The 22410-nt window shown below is 37.9% G+C and overlaps 1 protein-coding gene across 2 annotated transcripts in view; it reads right to left on the reverse strand.

Moving 5' to 3' along the window:
• SCEL (sciellin) overlaps window positions 1–22410 on the reverse strand; it is a 177101-nt gene that overhangs the window by 34927 nt on the left and 119764 nt on the right. For both annotated transcript variants that reach the window (XM_037727983.1, XM_037727984.1), the window contains exons 10-19: window positions 19246–19326; window positions 17066–17131; window positions 14568–14627; window positions 10234–10278; window positions 8444–8503; window positions 8089–8148; window positions 5690–5749; window positions 5191–5250; window positions 4770–4829; window positions 3398–3457 (exon numbers count right to left, since the gene is read on the reverse strand). In XM_037727983.1, the coding sequence (XP_037583911.1) occupies window positions 3398–3457; window positions 4770–4829; window positions 5191–5250; window positions 5690–5749; window positions 8089–8148; window positions 8444–8503; window positions 10234–10278; window positions 14568–14627; window positions 17066–17131; window positions 19246–19326 (612 nt within the window). The remainder of the gene's footprint in view (window positions 1–3397; window positions 3458–4769; window positions 4830–5190; window positions 5251–5689; window positions 5750–8088; window positions 8149–8443; window positions 8504–10233; window positions 10279–14567; window positions 14628–17065; window positions 17132–19245; window positions 19327–22410) is intronic.

Below are 22410 nucleotides of genomic sequence, written 5' to 3' on the forward strand. Positions count from 1 at the left end.
AACATTCTGAAATGTGAGATATGTCAAGTGTAATATAAAGTGCAACACTCTGGCTGGGCATGGTGGCTCATTCCTGTAATCCCAGCATTTTGGGAGGCCAAGGCAGGAGGGCTGCTTGAGCCCAGGAGGTCCGCTTGAGCCCAGGAGGTCCAGGCCAGACTGGGCAAGATAGCAAAATCCTGTCTCCATAAAAAAATGTTTTAAAAATTAGCCTGGCATGATAATGCACACCTGTGGCTCCAGCTACTCAAGTGGCTGAGGTGAGAAGATCCCCTTGAGCCCAGGCATTTGAGGCTGCAGTGAACAGTGATTGCACCACTGCACTCCAGCCTGGGACAGAGCAAGGCCCTGTCTCAGAAATAAAATAAAATAAAATAAAATAAAATAAAAATTTCCACCCAGTTATCGAAAACATTTTAGTAGTTTCTTGTCACTCTTTAGTAGACCTCGGTTTCTGATCTTAGTGGAATTTTGCTTTTCTCCCTGCATTTACATGTGTTTTCTGCATACCAGTAGCAGGAATAAATGCTGCTCTAATCTACAGAGGATGCCATGTAGGGAAAAGAACATCCACAGGAAGGCCCTTTTGCAGTGCTTCGCCACACCCTGTGATTCTACTAAAGCTATATACAGAGGCCCAAAGGCTTTGTCTACAATATCAAGGATACAGATATTTGGAAGCAACTAGATGTCAATTCAAGTCCTTTACTTGTATCCAGATGTCTGAGAATGTGATATACAGACTCAAAGAAGCAATAATTAATTTGAACTTTTGTTATGCAAATAATGAAACAATTAGCCCCACAGAAGCAATCACTCTACTTCAGATTACCCCTTGTTGATTTCTGCCTAAATGAAGTATGTAGGATTTGAAGACCAGTGACTGAGAAAAAAAAATTCCCAGAATGCTATTTCCAGCCTTGTGTATTCAAAACAATAACAGAACAGTAAGCATTATAACTCCTCCCTTTGTGTTCATTGTGGAGTTTGCTTTGACTATATTGTTAGGACTTGATCTCTTTAAACATTAAAGTACATTATAAAATAAGGTTATTTAAATTTCATAGTTCATTAAGTCCATAAAGAAGAGTAGGATGATTAATGTAGTAATGTACTAATTAACATAATGGAAAGTACTATGTGAGTTTAACTATGTAAAGCAATACCTCATACTATATATCTTCAGTGTTATGGATTACTTCAATCCACAAACAGTTTTGGAAAGCCTACCATGGGCCAGACCCTGCCCCAAGCTTGGGATAAATGTGAACAACACAGACACAGGATTAGACCTCATGCAGCTTCCATTCCAACTTGGGAAAAGGCAGGCAATATACAATTAAACAAATAAATGAATACCACAATTCCAAATAACAATATATGTTATGAGGAAATTTAAAAAGAGTGGTTGGTGCCTGCAGTGCTGGGGTCAGGGAAGGGGACAGTGACTTTATTATATTCTGTGATCAGCAATGACCTGTTTGAGAAGGTAATGATATGGGGATAGAGCATTCCAGGAAGTGGGAACAGCATATGCTGAAGCCTTGAGGCAAGAATGAGCCTGGAATAGAAAAATATCAGCTTGGCTAGGCTTTACTGAGAAATTAAATGGCCTTTGCTTTGTTTTTAAAAAGACCCACAGACTTCATTATGTTCAGAAAAAGGAAATGACAACTACTATCCTCAAAAGCCCACAGGAAGTACACATACACAAATGTAGACATATGTGCTGCACGTATGCTCACACACACAGGTGCATACACACCCATGTACATATGCACTCATATACACACAAAAGCACATGTGTATATTTACACATATACTCATGAAAACACAAGCATCATGCATATATATGCAATCACACATGTACAATGTACACACAAGCAATGCACACACTCCTGTATCATGTGCAATCACCTGCATATAGACACGTGCATGTATACATGCACTCATGAACACGCAAGCATACATGCACATGAGTGCACAAAAACATCTGTATGCATGCATATACACATGAGCACAGGGATGGCCACATATACACACACGAACATATGAAGAAAAGTAAGTCCTGATTGGAAATATTATTTTTAATAAAAATTAGAAAAGAAAACATGATTTTTCTTGGAAAGTCAAAATTTAATATTTGAACACTAAATTATGAAGAATATATAACTCACCTGAATCTTCATTATTGCAATAATTACTTGTATCTACTATGTGCCAGGCATGAGAATCCTATGATTCCTCTTTTGTAAATGAGTACATTGAGGCACAGAGACACAGTTAGCAAGTGACAGAGCCAGAATATGAACGTGGGTTTTTTGGATTCCCTGCTCACATTCACTACCTCAGGTTACCTCCCTGAACCACCCAGGAACTGAAGGACATCAATGCTTTCTTCTCCATCTACTGGTTGCAAGCTTGTGCAAGCCTTCAGCTCACTGGGTTGCTGTGCCTCTGACCATGCCACACCTACACAAGCAGGGCAGGTGTGACAGTGGGCACAACAGCTTTTCAACTAGCTGAGTCCTTCCCCTGCCAACTGGGCCTGCAGGCATCCATGACACATTTTAGAATCGACAAATAATATCATGTACTGAGCTAACGAAATGGAAAAGAATTCAAGGGAAATCACATGGAATTATGTGGTACACTGTTTCCAGCAACATGCCAACAAAATCAGTTTCAAAAATATTCCATCTGCCTTATAAAACATAAAAAAGGAGAAGACATAAGTTTTCCAGACTTACTTGACAACTCAAGGGTAAGAACAAAGCACACTTTGTTAAGCTCTCCGTCTTTAAATACACACACACTACATGCACATATACACACTACACACAAATACACCACATATGCACATGTAGTTCATATATATACACACCATACATGCACTTATGCATATACACATATACACTTATACACACACATATTTATACACACATGTACTTAAACCCACATACCAGATACAAACACACATACACTCAAACACACACATTATTTATATCTACATACATATATTTATTATACACTTACACATACATACATGCATTTATATGTAAACACACTACTTAAATATTTACACACATACATTTATACACACATGTACTCACACTAGCATACAAAGAAACAAATACATTTAGTTCAGTAGAGAAGGCCAGCCAAAATTCCCATTTAGTTTCTTAAAATTATTTGATAACAAACTTCACCCAAGAATAAAATGAAGGAGATTTAGGTGTATCACTTGTACAGAATTACTTAATATGAAGTGCTTAGAGAAAAGAGTTCAGTTTGTTTTGGCTTGACTTCCAATTTACTGCCCTGAATATCAACACTCAGAATTCTAATGAGCTTGTAAATGACAAACAAAGGGAAGGGGGACCTTTAAATGCCTTACCTCCTAATATTTTTATTTGTTTCAGGATCCACTTTAATAAGCCCATCCAGGTCTTTTTTTCTTTGAATAAGGAAATGAATTTTAATGAATGATGTTAAAAATAAAGCACTAATCAGATGAATAATGGCTGAAAAAATTAAGAAGTGGTAAATACAAGTTTTATATATCAATGTAAAGTTTTAAAGCTCTAAATGCAAATGAAAATTATTCTCTTACATCTTGAGATGAAGACCATTTAAGGTTGCTTATTTGTTAGTAATAAATGTGATTTTTTGTTTTGTTCTCAGAATGCATAAGTAAATATGAAACTTGTTATTTAACAAAATCAACTTTGCCTTCAGATACATCCTGTTAGAACACTCCAAGCAGGCAGCATTGAAATAACATTAAGTTAGATTAAGTTCTACACTGGACCCAGACAGTATAAATGTCTACTCAACAAATTGAATACAATAGCCTATTCTGTTTTTAAGTATTAGGAATAAAGTTGAGAATCATGATTTAATAATAAAAATCATTTAACAATATTAATAAAGAGAATAAGAATGTATGTTTTCATATCAACTCAGCTATCTACCTAACCCAACCCGTTTTAAATATCATTTTCTTCAAAATAGATTATGGTGAGCAAAAAAGGGCAAGAAAAAAACAGCTCACATTACCATGTGTCAGGTGTTTCCAGGACCAAATGATCAGAACAACCTTTGATGTGATTATCCTTAACTTACCTTTATTAATTTCCACAATAGCATTTCATTTAATACCACATGCCAAAAATTATTGATTCACTCCCCAGTGGGACACAGGCCACCCCATTAAAACACTTGGATACCCAAAAAGGCAGAAGCAGAATCTAAAAGGGACAGGAGGGGACAACAGAAGCACTGTGATTAGGTGTCACCGCCATGTCAACACAGCTCTGAACAGGGAACAAAGTGGTGGGAGGTCCTCACTCCCCCTGTGTGTGCCACCTCAGCCCAGCCTGGACTATCTCCTGAGACCACCACCCTTAGAGAATTTGAATGACCAGAGGTTCGGTGATGGCCCACTCTTGACCGTCTTTGTAATTTTGGAAATACACTTTGAAAATTTTGTCAAAACTTATAGGCACAAAGAAATTCAATTCAGTCACTTACCCCTGAAGACAAATCAAAGCCCAAAATCTGGGAGAAAAGTTGGTTTACTATCAAACATTAAGACAATGTTTCAAAAGTTCATGGTTTTATTGAGGACAAGGAGGGATGGTCCAGTGGCCTATCTTTATTGTCTAATTCCATGCTAATAAAATATGGTTATAAAGCTAAATCCAAATTATTTTATCTTCTGATGGATTGACACTTAAATCATAATCAAATACATTAATTATTCTTACCCAGTGGTGTTTTCATTTCCTTTGGGATTCACTTTGATAGCATTATCAAGGTTTTCACTTCTAAAAAAAAAAAGAAGTTTATCAGTTTCAAAACATTCCTATAATATTAGACACAAACGTCTTCCATATTCCCAATGATTAATTCAAGCTTCTGGAGACAATTATACTGACATTAAATTCGCTTTTAGTATAAAAATTACCTATCAATAATATAGTTTAATTAATCCTTAGGATTTTATTGGGCTATATGTAAATGTATATTTAGATGGAATACACTGTAGACTTTTTGAAGGGAAAATCAGGGCACCAGGGATTAGACACAGAAGAGAGAAGCCAAACATAAAGACGCGATGCCCTCAATATCGCATAATTAATATGAGAGAAAATAACCAACGGTTAGAGACATCTGATCAGTTCTCACCTTCTGCTTGTTTTATCCATCCTGGCATTCACTTTAACAACAGATTTGAGATCTTGTCTTCTTTGGAAAAAAACACCAAAACTTGTCAGTTAGGTTAGAGTACAATTTTTTTCCGAAATCTGTATAATCAAGAATGTCCCTGAATATGGTGTCAGGTGTTTTAAGGACCAAATGACCAGAAAGCCCTTTGATGTAATTATCCTCAACTTACTTTTATTAATTTCCACAATAGCATTTCATTTAAACTAGTCTAAATCAGTTTAGAAAAGCTTCTCAATGTGGATCTCATTGTGCAATCTTATCTTTCATATTTCTAATTTAAATGAAAATTTGACACATCTCATAATTATTTAAGAAAATATGGAATAAGAGATGATGTAGCAGGTTTTCCTGCACCCACTTCAGTGCAACTCAATTTTTACACTACATGCCCATTCTTAATGAGGTATAAAAAGCTAATCTGAAAAAAAAGCCCCATCAAGGTATGAGATTTACTTACTCTTTCTCATTTTTGTCAGTCTTTTGATTAACTTTAGTTGGATTTCCAAGGCCTTGGGCTCTTTACAACATTGGGGGATAAAAGGAGAAACAGAGACTGAGACAAGAGCAACTCAATGGTATATTCAGAATCTCATAATGACAACAGCAGATTTCCCACAAGAGAAGTAAGATGCAATCAGTGCCTAAAGGATCAGAAGTCCTTAGAAATATTGAATTCAATTGGCTCTATCCATCATCTAAATGCATAAGTGGCAGCCTGAGACTAAGATACCAACCATTACCCAGTTATGGTAGAGTCAACTTAAAAGTTTTAACCAAGGTCTTGGCTTTTGCTTCTTGAAGATGGGTTGGTGAGAGGCTGATTTCAATACATATATTGAGATATTATCTTATTTAAGCATGAAAATCAATACATCAGGGGTGGAAATCAATTGATCGATATTTTAAGCCTAAATACTTTGAGAATTCAGACAAGTCATTGTTCCTAAAAAATTAGCGGATGTGTTTAAAGGGTCTGAAGTCACCTTGGTAAAGTCAAAGTAACTGTTATGGTCCCAGTGCTTTATATAAATGAAATAAAACTTTCACATGCCAATGACTAAAAAGTATTAGAGAATATGAAAACTAATCTCTTTAAATTCCCCCAAGTTTCCAAGTGTTATGCTTTGCCATTTTCATCTGTCTATGATTTCACTGTGATAAGACTGTCGACATTTCAAGTTATTTCAGTGTGAGAAAGAAGGAAGGGAGGAAGGGAAGAAGGAAAATGAACTAGGACTTTTTCCCTACTGTGCAGACAAGATCAGTTATTCCTGCACCAAAACTCAGTTGTTATCAAATTATCCTAGATTACACATCTTTTTCCTAACTCACAAAATTATCTACTTGTGATGCGTATCCTACTTTTCCTATTGTCTTCCACGATTGCACAACTGTCCAAACTGTTTTTAAAAAATATCTGGAATCTCATCTATTCCTAGAAAGCTCATATACCCATGTGAAAAAAAAAAGACTGTTTTTCAACTTCATCTATTCCACATTTGAAAAAAAAAAATTGCCTGTAATATGTGGACACGTTTACATTATAATCATATGCTGCTAATAAACATTCAATGGCTCTGTGACGGTTACTGCCAAAACCCTTCATCACAGAGACTTTGTTAAGTGTTCTGCGTCAGGAAGGGTTGAGAATGCATCTGCCAAGATTGACTTGGAAAGCTAGAATGCCATTCTGGGCATGGATTGGCACACATAAATGGTTTTTAAAACTAACTGTGACAATAGAAATAATTCTCATGTTAGAAAGGCAAATTTCATGACTAACCAAATACAAAATAAACAGCCAAAATGGAAGGCAAAAATTGTAGAGATCTCATAAATCCTTGCCCTTTGTCATTCTTGACTATTCTGGGATTTTCTCTAATGAAACTGTCACAGCTTTGGTTTCTTTCAACAAGAAAAACAGTGTCAGTCATGTAAGTCAATTATGTAATATATCAGTTAGGCTACAACTATAAGGTAACCTTTTAAATGTTATCAGTTCAGTTACTGATCATTAATTAACCCATTGTGTGATTTAAAATAAATAAAAGCATAGCTTCTCATTTTAAGATATTTACAAATATGTTATGAAGAGATATACATATGAAATGACTCAACCAAGATTTCAACTGAGAAGTGCCTTGATACACTCTAAAGACATCAGTGGTGGCCGGACATGGTGGCTCACACCTGTAGTCCTAGCACTTTGGGAGGCTGAGGTGGGCAAATCACTTGAGGTCAGGAGTTCAAGACCAGCCTGGCCAACATGGTAAAACCTATCTCTACTAAAAATACAAAAATTAGCTGTGTATCTTGGCAGGCACCTGTAATCCCAGCTACTAGGAAGGCTGAGGCAAGAGAATTGCTTGAACCTGGGCAGCAGAGCCTGCAGTGAGCTGAAGTAGGGCCTCAGAGCGAGACTCTGTCTTAAAAAAAGAAAAAAAAAAAAAAAAAAAAAGAAAGACTTCAATGGTGAGGGACTATGCTCCCAGAACCTAAATGCCTTATTATAAATGTATTTAGTTCATAAACCAACCTATTTTCCACTACCTGTAATAGCTAGTTGTGTTTCTTTCCATATTAGATATAAAGGGGAACTGGGAGATTATCTAGGTCATAGCCTTCATTTTATAGAATGAGGAAACAGAGATCTCCAGAAATTATACAACTGGCCTAGGGTCACCCAGATTGATGTTGGGGACAGAACCAGCACCAAGACATACACTATCTCTGGATGCCAGTCTGAGGCCTATTCCACCAGCCTGCCTGACCCTTGTCTTAAGCGGGAAGTCTCCTCCGGAAAATAGTATACTGTCTGGCATTCAATCAAAATGGTCTGTCTTTATAAAATCTTACCCTTTGCCATCTTTATCTGTCCGGGTGCTCACATAGATGAGACTTTCAAGGCTTTTGGCTCTGAAAACACAAATAAATTCACATAAAGACTGCATATTGAAATGAAATTGTGTGGTATCTTGAAAGGTCAGACGCAATAAACATTCTCCATGAATTGCTCATTTACTCTTATGAATGGAAGAGCAGAAATCCTGGGTAATTATGTCTGAACCAAATGTACAATGCTGAGAGCACTACCCCATCTGCTAGTACATTTCCATGCCAGAGGATACAACCCCCTTGCAGTTAATGTCTGAAGGAATAAGAGGAGCAATCTGCAAGATAAGATTTTCAGATTTGAGACAGATGCACTTACCTTTTCTCTCTTTCATCTGCCTTTGGATTTGTTCTGAAGAGACCATCAAGACCTTGATTCCTTTAAATGTATTGATTTAAAAAAACCTCATCAGTGGTAATGACCAATGCTTAACTCTATAAGAACATAGACCAGTTTACATCTAAGATAGGAAATAAAAGCTTGTTGAGAAAGATGAGCTATAATTGTTGAAATAGGTATTTTCATAGACTCAAATTTTAAATTGTAGTGGGACTTAGAGAAAATAAAATAAAAGATATAAACTGGGGATCTGCCAGCCACAATAGGTCCACAGAGGTGTTGCTTGCATTCATGGAGCATTTCTATCCTTTTAGCTTTAAAGCATGGGCTTTAAAGTGAGCCCATGTTTACAATGAAGGCGAAGACACACAGAAACCTGGATTTTCAGACTGGGTGTGGTGGCTCATGCCTGTAATCCCAGCACTTTGGGAGGCCAAGGTGGAAGGATCACCTGATGCCAAGAGTTCAAGACCAGCCTAGGCAACATGGTCTGATCCCATCTCAAAAAAGTTAAAACTTAGCCAAGTATGGTGGTGGTGCCTGTAGTCCCAGCTACTCAGGAGACTGAGATGGGAGGATTGCTTGAGCCCAGGAGATGGAGGCTGCAGTGAGTTAGGATTGTACCACTGCACTCCAGCCTGCGTGACAGAGCAAGACCCTATCTCTAAAACAAACCACAAAAGTGGATTTTCAGAATCTCCTGAAAATGTCCTGCTGTCCTATAACACTAGACTCAGTGGAGACCCCCAGCTGGAGCTGAGCTGAGAAGCAGCTGTGTGCTTAGACAGGGCACTTGCTCTCCTTTTGGCCCCAGTTCTCTCACTGCCTGTGATTCACACAGTCTCCTCACTCACACCTGTCTGGCCTCAGTGAGCCGTGGGGTCTGTGACTCCTGATCTAAAACCTCCTCTCCTTGTAAATGAGGAACCTGAAAAGTGGCAGATTTAAGTGATCATTGTTGCCAGAACAGGACATGATGAACACATCTCATGATCCTCAGATCAGTTAATTCATTTGGCATTTGACCTGTTTTCTCCTTTTCTTTGGTCACTGTTTAGTGCATTAGTATGCAAAGTAACAGAGAGCTGCCTTACATCATACATACCTCAAACACAAACCTTGACTGTTCATTTTTCTCTCTTGACATATTTCAAGTTATACAATTATAACTGATTCAAAACAAGGAGATACAGACTGGGCAACATAGTGAGACCCCATCTCTACAAAAAATTAAAAATTAGCCACGTATGGTGGCACATGCCTGTAGTCCCAGCTACTTGGGAGGCTGAGGCAAGAGGATGTTGGAGCTCAGGAGTTCCAGGCTGCAGTGAGTTGTGATTGCACCACTGCATTCCAGCCTGGGTAAGAGAGTGACACCCTGTCTCAAAAAATAATAATAAACAATATAACATTAACTACAATAATAAAATGGTTTTTGTAATGGTTAAACTAAAATATTAGAATCAAACCAAACTGTTTACCTTCTAGTGAATTAAGATTTCAGGAAGAGAAAAGTGACTATTTATATAACTGCTTTAATAAACAAATGGAGTATGAAAATCAAAAACACATTCATATTAGTATCTTTAGAATTTAGTAACCACTCATCATAACAATGAAATGATGATGATTGCTGCAAGCTTTTATTCAAGATTTGTAGGATATTTTTGACGACCCTGGTATGTGGGTGCCCACGCTTAAAGATGAAAAGGCATAAAAAGTCACGATATGCAATTCAGTAATAAAAAATAAACATTTAAAAATCTTACCTATTCAAGCTTTTGTTCATTTTGATGAGATTATCCAATTCTTCACTTTTGGAAGAGAAAAAAATGTTTAACGTTAGTAAAAAGCTTGCCCAGGGTCCAAAGGTAAATTTGCCTTAAAATAGCTGAGTTCTCTGAAATACAACACCTCTCACTTTTATCACCTGCCAAAATCCTGATGATCCTCAAAGCTCTCCTCCAACATCACTTTCTCCAGAAAGCCTTTCCTAGTCCTCTAACTGAATAGTCTTCTACATTTTTTGAGCCCTTGCAGCATTTGTTTTTCTGCACCTCCTTTATAGCCATTCTGTTGCTATACTTTGAGTTACAGCCATTGCACACTGGTCTCACCTTAATGCCCCTACCTCTGCACAGGAACACGTACGCACACCACTTAAAATTGAGAACTGCTGGCTGGGCGCAGTGGCTCATGCCTGTAATCCCAGCACTTTGGGAGTCCAAGACAGGCAGATCATGAGGCCAAGAGATCAAGACCATCCCATCTCTACTAAAAATAGAAAAATCAGCTGGGCATGGTGGCATGTGCTTGTAGTTCCAGCTACTCGGGAGGCTGAGGCAGGAGAATTGCTTGAACCCAGGAAGTGGAGGTTGCAGTGAGCCAAGATTTTGCCACTGCACTCCAGCCTGGGCAACAGAGCAAGACACTATCTCAAAATAAAAAAAAAAAAACTTAGAACTGTATTTTACATCAGACACACTTTCATTTTTAATACAGCATCTTTCATACACTAGATGCTTAATACCCACTTTTAACTGAATCCACATATAGGTACATTGATTAATTATAGCATTGCACCATGTACTTCCACACTTAGCTTCTAGAAAACATTTGTTCATCAGTAAGTCTGGCTTCCTTCTTGAGTTCTGCGACTTCATTTCCAGGTCAGCTAAATTTGCTATCCTGCTTCCACATTTGAGAACTGCAAAACCCTTTCTGGCTGCTGCATCAGGAGCAACCTATTTAAACTAAATGCTTAGGTTCAGGAATTCTATTTAAACACATGGGCTCAATTTTCTTCCCCAAGCGGGCAGCCTAGGTGAGGTGGGATGAGGGTTTCACCACAGTGCTTATTAGTGTTTTCCTCTAGCTCCTTGTCACAGCATGTCCTCTCTTGCCTTCCTCAGCAAGTTTCTCTGTTCACAGATCATGGTTCTCCCTTCTTCGTGTTCTAAAATCACACTCTGCCAAGCTTTCCTAATCTTTCTCTTTCTTCTTGAGTCATTTCTGGTGTTGACCAAGGGGCTGTAAGACCCAGTAACTCAGTAGTTACGCATTCAACCTTCCTAGTTAAGAACACATGGAGTACGATCCAGGATTTATCACTTATTCATTGGTTAAACATGGATGAGTTACCTAACCTTCCGTGGACTCAATTTTCCCATTTGTAATATGAGAATACTAATTGTATCCACCTTAGAAAAGATTCAATAAGCTCATGAATATAAAGGACTTAGCACGATGCCTGGCGAGTCACAAATTCTCGATTAATTTGGGCCATTTAATAATTAGTGCCCTGTCAATACTTGCTATGCTTTTTTATTTAAGAAAAAAGCAAGTTTTTTCACTCTTGTTGCCCAAGCTGGAGTGCAATGGCGTCATCTTGGCTCACTGCAACCTCCGCCTTCCAGGTTCAAGTGATTCTCCTGCCCCAGCCTCCCCCAAGTAGCTGGGATTACAGGCGTGTGCCACCACACCCAGCTAATTTTTGTATTTTTAGTAGAGACGGAGTTCTACCATGTTGGCCAAACTGGTGTCAAACTCCATACCTCAGGTGATCTGCTCGCCTCAGCCACCCAAAGTGCTGAGATTACAAGTGTGAGTCACCATGCTCAGCCTAATAAATGCTTGCTATACTCATTTTTTATTGCACTTAGAAACACCAAGACTTCGACTTAGGCTTTAAAGAGATGCAGTTGCTGGGTCACTTATGTGCTGGAAGAGCCCAGCATGATGACACTATGGCAAGAATAGCTGCTGAGGACAGTCCTCTTAGAGACCCTAAATTAACAGCCAGCACATAGATTAATCCTTTCAAGCAGTTTTAGGTATCAATGTAGAATTGATGCCTGAGAATAAATACCGAAATGCAAAAGTTGCTATCTCTGACCAAAAAAAAAAAAAAAAAAAGAAAAATGACTAATGCTCTATCCCTGTGTGTGACAAAGACAAACACTACCCAGTCCCTCAATACAGTGACCCCATTATTGTTTCTTGCTGGAAATTCTACCTGCTAACTCTGAGACTAACAATCTGTTTGTGTCCCCAAGGAAAAGAGCAAACCCACGAGTCCTATAAATTTTAGTCCCAGACTTTTCTGACTGGCATGAGTCACAATGATGAGATTATCAGGATCTGGAGTTGCTTTATCCAAAGAAAATTGGCATATATCATGAGAAGACATTCTGTGGTAAATTAAATAAAATGGATACTGTGTTCCAGATAAAAATCTTGAGCTTTCAAAATGACTTCACATTGATGAAAGCTTTGATATTAAGTTTCTCCACTGCATTTGTAACAAATGAAATGCTCTTAATCAGATAGCAGTAACATTCCATTTCACAAAGGGCAGCTCAGATAACTAACGCCATTTCTACTCCCTGTGGATGGCCCAAAGTAATGATACTCTATGAGGACAACCATGAACATTTTTCCTGATCCCTGTGAAGCAGCAGCTTCTCTCTATGATGAATGTAACTGGCTGTGGAATTTGTGCATTATGGCTAGGGAGCAGGGACAGGAAAGTTAAACTAACTGCCTCTCTCATGGTTTTTATTTGATTTACACCAAACCATAATTTTCCTTCAGAGTCACTCATGTATCTGTTTCTCAGACATCCCCTTCACCCACCAAACCACTGTCTGATCTCTATTGGAAACAAAAAATATTACCTGCAACAAAAATAAATCAATAAAATTAGAGACCTAGACACTTCAATGAGAGAAGACATGGAAATGAAACCTTCAGGACAATTTCTATAGACTCCGTCTGGATTCAGAGCTATTTTGTTTATGAATTTGCCCAGAAAAGCCAAGTGTCACATTTTTTTCTCTTCAGTTCTTTTGACAGCAACTGTAATCTCTAGCAACATTCTTAGCATTACTAAAATCAATTAAACAAGGAATATTTTTGAGAGCTTTGGATTTAAACAATGGAATATTATGATTTTACCATAATCTATTAAACACCTACGATGTACAAAGCATCATGTCACACACTGTGAATGGTAAATAAGACAAAATATCTGCCCTGATAGATTATAGAGATGATAGAGAAGGTAACACACTTATACAAATAACAAGAAATACAGCTGAGTATGATTCAGTCTTACAAAATATGAATAGTGCAATTCTAATTGCTGACAGAGGCAGAAGTCACATCTCCCTGGGTCACTCAGGGAAGACAGCAGAGCAGGTGCCACTTGATCTGGATTTTGAACAATTGGCAGGGCTTGGATGGATTGGCATGGTGGCTTGGGGCTGAAAAAGGCCACCATGTGGTATAAACAAAGGCAGAGTATCTAGAAACTGCAGAGAGAAAATGGCTTTTCTTGATATAAATGTAGGATAAATATAGGCATGAAAACAGAAATTGCTGGAACGTGAGGCCACAGCCAGGTTAGCAAGGGCTTTAAATGAGGTTAAAGGCCCTTGAATGGGCAATGACGATCTGGTTCAGTGATTGAGCAGAATCTTGGGAAAAATTATGGTATTGATGGGTAATAATAGTTTAGCGGAAGAAAACCCTGAAGAGTGCCAGTAAAGCTGGGTAGCTACTCTAATAATCTGTGCAGGAGTCAATGAGGGTTCAAACGAAGGGGAGTCTGTGTACACACGAGGGACATTTTAGATGTTTAGTTCATGCATGCACGATACTATCTAGAAAGAAGAATCAAGAATTGTTCCAGAAAAGTGAGTCTGCAGTAATGCAAGAACAGAGAAGTCAGAAACAGCACATTTGGGAAAGAATTTGGATATGACTTTGGACATCCTGAGCAGGGGTGCTAGGAGATAAGCAGGGATCTGGACCAGCAACATAAATACAGGGCTGGATATTTGGAATGAGGCTTGACAGCTAAGGTCACTGGGTGGGTAAAATCACCAGAAAAAGTGGCAATGTTGAAAGACTGTCCATAAATGTTGGCACCATCCACCACTCAGGAGTACTTGTCTAGAGAAACGGATGCTTTCTTATTTTAAATTATATACAATACACAGCACTAGGATTTTGTTCACATTTGGAACTTTTAAAGGTATGGTTAAGCGTTTTTGAAACATAAGAGAAGATCAAACCAAGCTCAAAATCTCTGAGAGCTCACCCTTTGTCAGTTCTCTGAAGTAAAGTGTCCGCTTTGAGGATGTTACCAAGATCCTGACTCCTTCAAACAATGAAAAATAAATACAGGTCAATGATAGTAGAGCTATTTTTGAAGGAGCTAACATTTCTAATTTGTTTTCAGTAAATAAATAAATAGTGTAGGTGGTGTTCAGGAATTAGTTCAACAGAATGACAAAATGGTTCTATTGTGTCAGCTCATGGCACACACGGACATGCACTTCCCCACATCCCACATACACACACACACACACACACACACACACACACACACACACACCCCACTCTGTTATTCCACCTGGGTGTTGGCTGTGCCATCTAGTGCTCACTGAAATAACTACATTTTCTCCTGAGGACTTGTATTGTCAGCTCCCAGGTTCTAAGTTACAAAAAGGACATAAAAAAACAGTCTATTTAACTAACAGGTAAACACAGAAGTGAATCCAAAAGGTTTTCTACCAGAGTCAAGCAGCATTAAGCAACAGATACAATTAATTATTCCTTTTCACCCTAAAGGGGTGAAAATATTTGTCTTCTCAGACTCTAGAATAGGTGGAGGCATCTGAGACGTAGAGGGCGCAGATCAATGCTAATATCCCCCGATCATAAAAGGAATAAATAGGAAAATTCTTATTGTAATTAAGAACTGTGAGCTGGGCATGGTGGTTCACACTTGTAATCCCAGAACCTTGGGAGGCCTAGGAGGGAGAATCCCTTGAGGCCAGAGGTCCAAAATTAGCCTGGGCAACAAAGGGAGATCCCTATCTCTATAAACAAATTTTCTTTTAAATTAGCTGGATGTGGTGGCCTGTTACCATAGTCCCAGCTACTCAGGAGGCTGAGGTGGAAGGATCTCCTGAGCCCAGGATTTTGAGGTTGTAGTAGACTATGATTTCTCTGCTGTACTCCAGCCTGGGTGACAGAGCAAGATCCTGCCCCCCCACCACAAAAAAAAAAAAAGAACTCAGCATCTCATAGACGGTTAATCCAGTTCCATGAAGAATGGATTTTGTAGCCAAATATTTAGGAAATGTAATACACTTTTGCTGATTTGAAATACACATAAGCACACTAAGGTTCTGAAAAGAACTGTGGCAGAAAACTCTATTTAATTGTGTTTTCTAAATGTAGTGAAACACTGAACTCTTCTTTTTCAGAACATGCATTGACACCTCGTGGCACATGGAACACAAGTTGGGGAATGGCAAGAGTGGTGCTGTAAGTTCCTCAGGACAAGAGAAATATGACTTTCTCCAAAGAAAAGAACCCATGTCACGTGTCTTTTGGAATGAGACTCTTCTGATAATCAAATAGGGATAATACAAAAAATGAAAAGCATATGAGTTTTAAACTTCAAAATAATTTTTTCAGTCATAAAAATCTTTTGTCTTAAAAGATAGACCTATAAAATAATACAAAATTATTTAATACAAAAAGATAATACAAAAAATGAAAAGCATATGAGTTTTAAACTTCAAAATAATTTTTTCAGTCATAAAAATCTTTTGTCTTAAAAGATAGACCTATAAAATAGCACTATTTAAATCTATTTTCAAAAAATAGTATTTTTTTCTTTTAAAAAAAAAGTGAGAAAAACAAGATACATCCAGAGCAAATGCCAGACAAAATAGGATGTGCAAGACAACAAGCATAAATCAGGACTCTCATGGGGAAATGCCACATTTGGGGATTGCCACCTTACCCCCAAGATATTTGGAGAATGTCCCTTTACCAGATGGCATCAATGTGCTTCTTACTGATGCTGCAGGAGAGGCTGGACATGCCTATGTTCAGTTAATACTAGACAAAGTTTTTGTAGCACAGGTTCAACTGCACAACTGTATTTCCACCTCTTTATTTATATATCCACATGAACTATAACATGGACCTCAGAGCAGGGGCAGGGAATAAAGAGGCAGCAAGCTCTCCTGCCTTTAGTGGGTTTGATCTTATCTTGTTATCTTGTTCACACCATTTTGGTAGTTTTGTTTCATTTTGTTTCATTTTTTTTTTTAGACAGGCTGGAGTGCAGTACAGTGGCGCAATCTCAGCTCACTGCAACCTCTGTCTCCTGGTTTCAAGCAATTCCCCTGCCTCAGCCTCCCAAGTAGCTGGGACTACAGGAGCTCACCACCATGCCAGGCTAATTTTTTGTATTTTAGTAGAGACAAGGCTTCACCATGGCCAGGATGGTCTCGATCTGACCTCATGATCCATCTGCCTTGGCCTCCCAAAGTGCTGGGATTACAGGCATGAGCCACTGCGCCTGCCCTGGTAGTTTTCTTGATGGAAAGCTTGGGATAGAATTAAAAGGAAAAAAATTCTGTAAGTGCCTATAAAAACATTTATCACTATGTTGGAGTCAGTTGGAAAATTGATTTTGTCTAACTTATTATTAATCGCCTTGTATTTTTAAATGTGCTGAGAAAGCATACTTTATCATTGCTACAGCTACATGGATATAGATAGAAATCAGTGTACCTTATATGTGTTTCAGCAGATCTTTTGGTTTCTGTATATACACCTGGTTTAGGTGGATACATCTGCCTATATTTTGAAAGTTAAAGTTAATATCAGTCAGAAAAGAAAATACTTTTTGGATAAATTTAAAATTATTTTTTAAAATTTATATACAAAAAGATCAGTGTTTGTTGGAACCATACCACTACTTGAGATAACAAACTTAAACTCTTTCTTTAGGTTGGCAGAAACTCTAGCATACTAAATTAGTAATTAAGTCCATCTTTATTGCCTATTTTTAAACCACTGGATATTTCTAGACTTATAAGTTCTAAATATGTTCATGTTCATTTCTTTGTTCTCTATCAATAAAGCATTTTCATATTTATCTCTATTAGATAATGATAAAATATTTTAAAATATTAATTTTTGTTATGGGAATCAAAGGTGTATTTTTTCTTGAAGAGTTATCCCACTTGAATACTATCCAGAAATATATTTGCTCATATAAGGTGGGAAAAAAGTCTGCATTTCAAGTGCACCTACCACATTGGGAACGACCATGCTAAGCTGACAGAATTAAATTTTATTATGTTAGGTTCTGTCACAAGTTAAGACTACTCTTTTTTAAAGTATCTGGTTGACCCACTTATACATTCCTACTTGTTCTCAAGAAGCTATGTTCAACTATTTTTTGTACTCCTGAGGACATTTGTTAATTACATAGGAAACACTTCCCTTTCATATTCTTTCATTAAAATCATCTTGCTGTGATTAAAGTAGTCAGGATGTTTAAAAAAACATGCAAGTTGTCCCAATTTTATTTTTTAGATCATTGGTGGAATAAAGAAATTTGAGTAGTAAGTCCTGTGAAATTTAGCTTCCTTTAAATTTAAACAAGCTTGTAGCTCTAGTGACACCGATTTTAGATTAGAATGTCGGTGGTACTAAGGCCAATCAATGTTAGCCTCTTAAAAAATTCTATTCAAATTGAAATTTAATTGCTTAATACTAGAAGAGTTAAAGGAAAAATAATGTAACATTTAAAAGCTTGAGAAGATATTATAACCATTGTACAAATAAAAAGTTATAAATCTCATCTATATTTTTAATCAGTTCAGTGAAGAAATATTCTTTTGACTCTATTTTTAAAAATGCTCTCATCCTAAGGACAAAATTTCAAAGATCCTGCACAGTTTCACTGAACAGAAATTCAAATCTGGAGTTTGAACACCTACTGCTACATAGTCCTGCTTCCCTGTCAGAACTTTCTAACTGAAGTTTACCCTCTTGCTGAAGAATATTTCTATAATTGTGTCTACTGAAGAATAGTTCTATAGTCTATTCTTATTAAAGAATAGTTCCATAACTGTGTCTTACATGGTGTCAGAAAAATCACCATCAAAGAGCAAAAATACAAAAGAAGCAATGGCAGGCAATCAAGCAGATCTAATATAGTCAATCTTCATTGAGTTACCATTTTTTAATCTCACAATAATAATGGAAATGTGGATGTACATCTTGAACAATTGTTCAAGATATATTAAACAGTTTAAATGTAACACATGGGAAGAGTTTCAGATCTCTGAATTTATTTCCAAGTATTAATTATAGAGTGACAGAGATTCAAAGCTGAGAAGAAAGTCTGTTTTTCTGGATTCAGAGACAAGTTATGTGATAGTTTTGAAATAAATTACAAATCCCTTTGCTTAAAAAGATTAAAGAACTACCCAAAGGTATTTCTAACATAAGCAAGGATTTGAGTGGTAACACAAAGTTTTAAGAACATCTTTCAACAGAATAGGTACCTCTTATTGGGAAACTTAACTTGGAACAAACATGAACAAAAAATATAGTTTTAATAGGGTTTATATTTATATTATATATAATATGTGCCAAATATGTATGTATATTTATATTTGTATATTAGGTGCTAATAAATAAAAAGTCTGTGCACACTTTCTGAACATGAATATTGTTCCATTTTTATCTTGAAGGCATATTTCCTTCAGACAAGTTAGCCATTAGTATTCAAAGGCAAACATAAATACACCTATGAGTTATAAAAAGTTCTACAGGCGCTTCTTTAGGGAATGCGCACACAAAACATCCATGCTTTGCACAGAGCAGGTCACAGTCCATTTATTTTCACTTCCCTTGAACTTCATTTTGGCAAGAAATTCTGGAGTACTGGGTCTTACCTATTATCCCCTCTCAGCTGGTTAGGAGAAGAAACAGGAGAACTGGGCTTTGGAGGTATTGGAGGGTGAAAACCTGGTTCCCTTTAAAACAGAAAACAGCAGTTCATTTCACCATGGAAACATAGTAAATGTGAGCATCTTTGAACTGAGTGCATTTATTGCCTACATAGAAATATTCTTTGTGTCTTACAATCCCCATGAGCGAGGTACCTGAAAGGTCAGAATCTATGGAGCACTAAGAAGTCAAATATTTAAAATATGTGTATTTTAAATCCTTTTATTTAATCAGATTCTTGAAAACCCTATCCTCTTTCACTATAGTTTGAACTACACTATGTTCTTTAAATAGCTCAATATTTTGCTAGTATGTCTAGCTCAAGTCATGGCATTTTGGGCCAGCAGTGCATGAGAACTGTAAATGGTTCTTAAGTATTAACATATAAGCTTCTTTGGGGATTATGTCAACTATCAGGCTGCTAGGGAAACAGCAAGAAAAGGTTTTAATTTCAGGGACCTCAAGGTAGCATTGATTTGAAGCTCTTAACTAAATCTGACTTAAATATTGTCAGCACAGGCCAGTTTGATGCTGACGAAGCGTATATATAATCTACTGTCAGCCTAAACTTTCCAGTGAAGCACCAAAGGAGCCTCTGAGTTGGCAGGACTTAGTGACCTAAGAACTGGAGATGGGCAATTATGTGCAAATTTTGGATGGAGTCAGCACCTTACTAAGGGAATGTCACTCCCCTGTGCTCCCCACCACCACCACCCCAGCAGTTCTCTATGTGTCCTCAACAGAAACTCTGTACCTAGTGATCCTGTGTACCCTTCTGGCTTCTGTAGGAAGGTAGGTAGGCATGTGGGCTGGAGTCAGACTGCCTGAATTGCCAGCTGTGTGGTAATGGGTTAACTTGATTCTGTTTCTTCATCTGTAATAATCCTTCTAACAGGACTGTTGGGGTATTGTCAGGACTGAATGAGATTGTGCTTTTATTCAACAAACATTTATAGGTAGCTTTCTATATGCAAGGCTCTCTGTGAGCTGGATACTGTCCTTGTTCTCAAAGGCTTCCAATATACAAATAAATATATGCCAGAAGAAGAAAACGGCTGTACAAATAATAATAATAACAATAAAACAGAATAAGGAGATATAGACTGATGGGGTGGGAACACTATTTCATTTAGAATGGCCTGGGAAGGCCTCTCTGTCAGGTGAAATTTGAACCAAGACCTGTAGGAAGTAATAGAGTAAGCCATAAGGCTATCTGGAGAAAAAGCATATAACAGGCATCATTAGCTTAGAGATGGTATTTAATGCTTGAAACTGGTAGAGATCACTAAGGGAGTCAATGTAAGTAGAGACAAAAAGAGGGCCAGGGGTTGGACCCTCAGACCCTGCAATATTTAGAGGTCAAGGATATGAGGTGAAAATAGCAAAAGAATCAGGAGGAGTGGCCAAGGAGAAAACAAGAGTATTAGGAGGGCATGATATCTCAGAAGCCAAGTGAGAAAAGTTTCAAGGAAGGAGTAATTGGCCATTTCAAATGCTACCGTTAATCAAATAAAAACAAGGACTGGGAAATTACCATAGTTTAGGCAACAGAGTGGTCTTTGGTAACCCTGATAAGAGCAGTTTTGGTGGGACAATGGTGGGGAAAAAATTATAGGAGTGGATTTAGGAAAAAATGGAAAGCAAGGAAGTAGAGGCATTGAGGCGGTTTGGCAGTGAAGAAGGAAGAGGGAAACGGGTAGCTACTTCGAGGTTGATGGATTGAGGAAGGTTACTACAGCATGTAGAAATGATGATGGGAATGACCCAGTGAATCGTTGATGCAGGAGAGTGAGGGGGAAATCACTAGACAGATGTCTTTGAGAATTGATGGGACCTAAGGCATGGTGGGTGGTCAATCTTAGATGGAAGTACAGAGGGCTCATTCACAGCAGCAAGAGGGAAAGAACAAGATGGGTATAGCTGGGGTATGTTCATTGACTCAGAGTGGAGAAAGTTCTCTTTTGTTTACTTCTATTTTCTCAGTAAAATAATAATCAAGATAATTGAGTCAAAGCGAGGAGGTTGAACAGGGGTTAGGGCTGAGGGAGAGAAAATGTGTGAAATGGTTTTCTAGGAAAGCAGAAGAGTAAGGGGACCAGGAAATGTAATAAGAGGATGATGATGATGATGATGTGCCAGTGTATGAGATCATTATGTGCCAGGAACTTTTCTGAGCACTTTACATATATTAACTAATGTAATCCTCACTGAAATCCCAGATAAGTATTATTATTCTTCCCACTTTACAGATTAAAACATCGAAGCGAATAACATAAAAGTAAATATCTCATGATGGTACAGCCCATAAGGGGCAGAGCTGGGAATCTGAACTGGGAATCAGGTGCATAAACTCTCCACACGCTCTGCTGCCTCTTGAAGATCCTTGGGCCATACCAATGGCTCAGTTTAGGTTAGTATTCATGGGCTTAAAGTAAGGTTATCTGGCATTGTTTTCTCCTGCCATATTTAGCTGTTTGGGGAGAAGAAACAAAATAGACCGAGTTGGATTTACCATTAGCCACATTTACAATTCACCTAAGTGAGTGAAACAAAGAGAATGATGGCAAGGGAGCGGAAGGGGTCTGCAAGGAAGGGGTTACCATGGGGGCTGTGGAGTTTGGATGGGCATGGAGGGAAATGAGAATATGAGTGGTGGGGACTGTGAAAAAACTGGTAGAATTAATGGGTTGGTGATAGTGGTAGGGCTGCAGAATTCCTGGAATCAAAGGACTGAAGGGAGTGAGCTGGATAGACAGAAAGCAGGATCCAAAGAGGGAAAGCTTTGAAATAGAAGTTTTGTGATATTGTAGGGTATATGGTTAATTACAGGGCAAGATCTATCAATGGCTGCAGTAGCGGGAAGGACAAGATCATCAGGGAGAAGGTCATGAAAGTGAGAGGCCAGGGAGAGGAAGGATCCTCTGCATGGATTTTGAAATCACCAAACATTATGGCAGGAGGAGGGTTTGTAAAAGACAGTGAGTCTGGTCCTGAAGTCTTCAAAGAATGAGTGTGAGTGTCTCAGAGACCTTCAGATGACTCCAACGAAGAAGAGAAGCTCACGAGGGCATGGCTTCAAATGAGATGGGGAGTTTCAGGGAGAAGAGAGC

This window comes from Cebus imitator, unplaced genomic scaffold (assembly GCF_001604975.1).
Source record: "Cebus imitator isolate Cc_AM_T3 unplaced genomic scaffold, Cebus_imitator-1.0 Scaffold252, whole genome shotgun sequence".
Classification (NCBI taxonomy): domain Eukaryota; kingdom Metazoa; phylum Chordata; class Mammalia; order Primates; family Cebidae; genus Cebus; species Cebus imitator.